Source organism: Palaemon carinicauda, chromosome 39 (assembly GCF_036898095.1).
Source record: "Palaemon carinicauda isolate YSFRI2023 chromosome 39, ASM3689809v2, whole genome shotgun sequence".
Classification (NCBI taxonomy): Eukaryota; Metazoa; Arthropoda; class Malacostraca; order Decapoda; family Palaemonidae; genus Palaemon; species Palaemon carinicauda.
Window position 1 is genome coordinate 36,441,050 of NC_090763.1, and position 5,000 is coordinate 36,446,049.

General features: G+C 32.8%; 1 protein-coding gene across 1 annotated transcript in view; it reads left to right on the plus strand.

Moving 5' to 3' along the window:
- LOC137631360 (uncharacterized) overlaps nucleotides 1-5,000 on the plus strand; it is a 27,129-nt gene that overhangs the window by 5,214 nt on the left and 16,915 nt on the right. The window contains exon 3 of the mRNA XM_068363134.1: nucleotides 1,231-1,351. Coding sequence (XP_068219235.1) covers nucleotides 1,231-1,351 — 121 coding nt within the window. The remainder of the gene's footprint in view (nucleotides 1-1,230; nucleotides 1,352-5,000) is intronic.

Sequence of the window (5,000 nt, forward strand, 5' to 3'; positions counted from 1 at the left end):
AACAGCACCAATCTTTTCTTACCTTCTTTTGAGAGAGAGAGAGAGAGAGAGAGAGAGAGAGAGAGAGAGAAGGGGGGTGTCTTTGGTACCACATGTACTCCCCAGGAAGTTACGAGTGTAATAAAGTGACTAGATGTTTTTTAAATCCGGCCGTAACGAAACAGATCTACAATTCCAGCCCAACGTGTTTCCATTTAGGATGCGTCTTATTGCTGTAGGAGAAAGGGAATACCTTTGTTGAGGGCATCGCGGTGAAAATACCTCTCGATTTACAGTCGACGAAGGGATCTGGTCTCCATTTGGCGAGAGAGAGAGAGAGAGAGAGAGAGAGAGAGAGAGAGAGAGAGAATATGTAATACCTTCTACCTTAGGAATACATAGATTGGGTTATTACATAGGGAATTACGTACATATGTATCTACTGTACTTGCCCTTTCCGAGTGTGAATACCTTAACGTGGTGAAAGGGTTTGAGTATTGCCCTGAAGAGCAAAGCTGTACTTGTCAGGGCCACCCTTACTAGGTTGGTTTACTATGGTACCGGATGCATTTGCCTTTGTTGTTGTTATTGTTTGTGTATGTATGTATGTATGTACATATATATATGTATATATAAATATATATATATATATATATATATATACAATATATATGTATACATACATACATATATAAATTTATATATGTATGTATGTATCTATCTATCTATCTATATATATATATATATATATATATATACCATAATCCCTTTTCCCCTATAAAAGGTAGTATTGCCAAATTGGGAAAATGTCCATTTAGGAGACAAGTCGCGACTAATAAAAATCTATTTAACCTAGCAAATACTGATACCTATTGGCAGATGGATGGGCATTAGGTCAGGAGCGATTCCCGGCCCTAGCAAATGGAAGCCGACCACGTCACCACTCACCCAAAGAGTCTACTTTTTCCGTTCAGTAAAGCTCTCATCTCCTATACCAAAATCACGAGTCAAATTTTCAATAAGAGCAAAAATAAATAAAATAAATATATAAATAAATAAAATAAAATAAAAAAGCAAATAAAAAATACATAAAATTATATTAGATAAAGAATATTAAATATAAAATGAAGAATAAAAAAAATTAAATAAAATATATATAAAATTATACAAAATAAAGAAAGTTAAATATAAAATGAAAAATATATAAAAAAAGTGAAATATAATATAAAGAATATAACATAAAAACAACAGAAATTGGGCCATATGCCCCAATACTGGGCCATGGATGCCGTTCATCTTCATACAGCAATATTTAAAAACTATATTTAATAGATTTTGGACGGTAAAACATAAAGCGGAAACGGGAATGGAGGTACGGTAGAAGACTAAAACATGGGTAGTGCTTGCAGTACGCCTCTTACATAGTTTTTTTATGACGTCTTTCTAGAAAAATCTAGTTTAAAATTACTTCAGAATAGGTTCAAATCTTTTCAAAATTGATAGGAGGTTTTTCTTGTCACACAAAAACAAATTTAATCATATCTCCTATTTTCTTAAGTGTTTATTGATTTTAAATTACTCTATATTAATTAATCATTACTTCTCAATTAGTTTATATATTTCCTTATTTCCTTTTCTAACTGGGCTATTTTTCCTTACTGGAGCCTTTGGGCTTATAATATGATAAAATTAATAATAATAATAATAATAATAATAATAATAATAATAATAATAATTTAATAATATGTAAATATTCCTCAGTTTCCTGTAGTAATAATAATAATAATAATAATAATAATAATAATAATAATAATAATAATAATAATAATAGGCAAACACTCCTTGGATTCCTATAGTAATAGAACAACAACGACGACAATAATAACAATAATAATAATAATAATAATAATAATAATATGTAAACTCAGTCTGGATTCCTGTAGTAAACACTTAAATTAACATACCCAATTAAATGCTCGATTAATCTGTTTTCCATCTAGATGTCAACACACATCTACCCATTCTGCAACATCCCGAATAAGTTCCAACTTCGATAGTTTCAGTCTAATAAGACACGAAAACTCTTTCAAAACTTTAACTGTTATTCTCGGGGAACGGGATTCTGTGTGACGTGAGATATTAGGTGTGGTAACATTAAACGATATTTTTCCATTATTGATAACTAAAGAAAAAAATGTGAGCACACAGGATACTAGGATTCCAATGGAATTAAGGCATATATCAACACACACAGAAAAATATACACACACATATTATATATACATATATATATATATATATATATATATAAATACATACATACATACATATATATATATATATATATATATTTATATATATACATATATACATATATATATATACATACATATATATATATATATATATTTATATATATACATATATACATATATATACATACATACATATATATATATATATTTATATATATACATATATACATATATATACATACATATATATATATATATATATACATATATATATACATATATATATACACACACACATATATATATATATATATAATATATCCTTTCTGAATGGTTGTATACTTCAACGCCATGATCAGCAAAGCTGTACTAGTCAGGGTCACCCATACTAGGTTGGTTTCCGGTGAACAACCAGACAAAAGTCTTCCACCATCAAAAATCCGCACTGGCCATCTTGGTGATGAAAACTGGCCAAATCCCTGATATGAATAAAGACATGCTGAGGCCTTTGTCCTGCAGCAGACTAGAACTTACGATCCTTTTCCTTGTCCTCAAAAGATGTTGGTTCTCATTTACAACTAGGTAGAATTATGAGCGATAGCTCGGGATCGAATGCAGTCTTTCATCTATGGTATTTCTAAAAGCATGGATTCACGAGTATTTTTTGCACTGAATCATGTACCTGACAGTTGGATGACTGTGAGGGTTGTGAAAGGGTTAACAAGAGATACCAAAAGACAACATATCTCCCGGGCCGGGATAGAATTATCAAACAGATATTGATGAAAAATATGTTAGCGAATATTTCGACCAATTACTCTAAAACAGCACTTCTCAAACAGAGGGAAATTTGGGGGTACCAAGGAAGAAATAATTACACTTCCTGCTACCAATAAAAAGAGAGAGAGAGAGAGAGAGAGAGAGAGAGAGAGAGAGAGAGAGAGTTGCTTGGTTGAAGAAGTACTGTGTATGTTTATCAGAGAGAGAGAGAGAGAGAGAGAGAGAGAGAGAGAGATCATTTTGTTATCTATGCTCTTATCATTTAAATATGATAAAATGCGATGCTAAAAGATAAAGAAAAAATGAATTTAATCATCTTATAGTTTAGATTAATGTTCATGTCTTGTAAGTACAAAGGGATTATAATAATTCTAATCAAATGCACATAAACCAAAAGGGGATATCTACTGAAAGCGCAATAACGTGCTGACATAGCAATACGCAATTGCTATTTTTTATTTTCTCACAACAAAACAAGACAAAAAAAACAAACAAACAAGAGAAGCATTGAGTTGGAAAAAAGTGATGAGTTCAACTGATTGGTGATACCACGCGTTTAACATAAAACATAGCCATGGATTGACCCGACCGGTGGAAGAGGATGCCTTTGATAGAAGGCATTGGAGAAGGTGCATCAGGCAACCGACCCCTTAATGTAGGGATGACGGTGTGAAAGAAGAGTGACATATAATCATATAATCTAATTTAAAAATAGATAAATAAAAAAACTCGCTATTTATAGGTAGTAGGTTGGCCAGGTCACCAGCCACCAGTTGAGATACTACCACTAGAGAGTTATGGGGTCCTTTGACTGACCAGACAGTCCTTCATTGGATCCTTCTCTCTGGTTACGGTTCACTTTCCCTTTGCCTACACATACATCGAATAGTCTGGCCTATTCTTTACAGATTCTCCTCTATCCACATACACTTGACAACACTGAGATTACCAAACAATTCTTCTTCACCCAAGGGGTTAACAACTGAACTCCAATTGTTCAGTGGCTACTTTCCTCTTCGTAAGGGTAGAAGAGACTCTTTAGCTATGGTATGCAGCTCTTCTAGGAGAAGGACCTCTAAAATCAAACCATTGTTCTCTGTAAATCTTGGGGTAGTGCCATAGCCTCTGTACCATGGTCCTTCCACTGTCTTGTGTTCAGAGTTCTCTTGCTTGAGGGTACACTCAGGCACACTATTCTATCTAAATTCTCTTCTTTTTTTGTTAAAGTTTTTATAGTTATATAGGAAATATTTATTTCAATGTTGTTACTGTTCTTAAAATGTTTTCTTGTTCCTTGGTTCCTTTCCTCACTGGGCTATTCTCCCTGTTGGGGCCCATGGGCTTATAGCATTTTCTTTTCCAACTAGGATTGTAGCTTAGAAAGTAATAATAATAATAATAATAATAATAATAATAATAATAATAATAATAACAACAACATTGCATTGCATGTGCATTGTTATCATGGAAGCAGCCCAGCCAATTACGCTAAGCAGTGCATTTCCGTTACGTAAATGTTTTACAGATAGTAATTAATGCATGTATGGAGGCGGTATCCTCTCCGTTAATAAATGTTAAAAGATCATGTCACATTCAGTGTCTGGATAATATATGTTTTCCATACAGCTAATTGAAAGTGGTGACCTGACATTACATTCAGAAAGATAACAGGTCAAAGTTTAGTTAAACACAAACATTCTGTTCAGGGTAAGAAGAATTGCGTATTTTTGTTTAGATATTTAAAACAGTTTGTTATTTCTAACCAACGATATAGGTTGAACCTAAACGTTTGAAATTGTTAAACGTAGTATTGGTCAGGGCACCAGCTACCCTGATATACTACCACTAGAGAGTTATTGGGTCATTTGACTGGCCAGATAGTACTGCATTGGATCCCTATGGTTACGGATCACTTTTCCTTTGCTTACACACACAAACACACACACACCGAATAGTCTAGCCTATTCTTTCCACATTCTCCTCTTT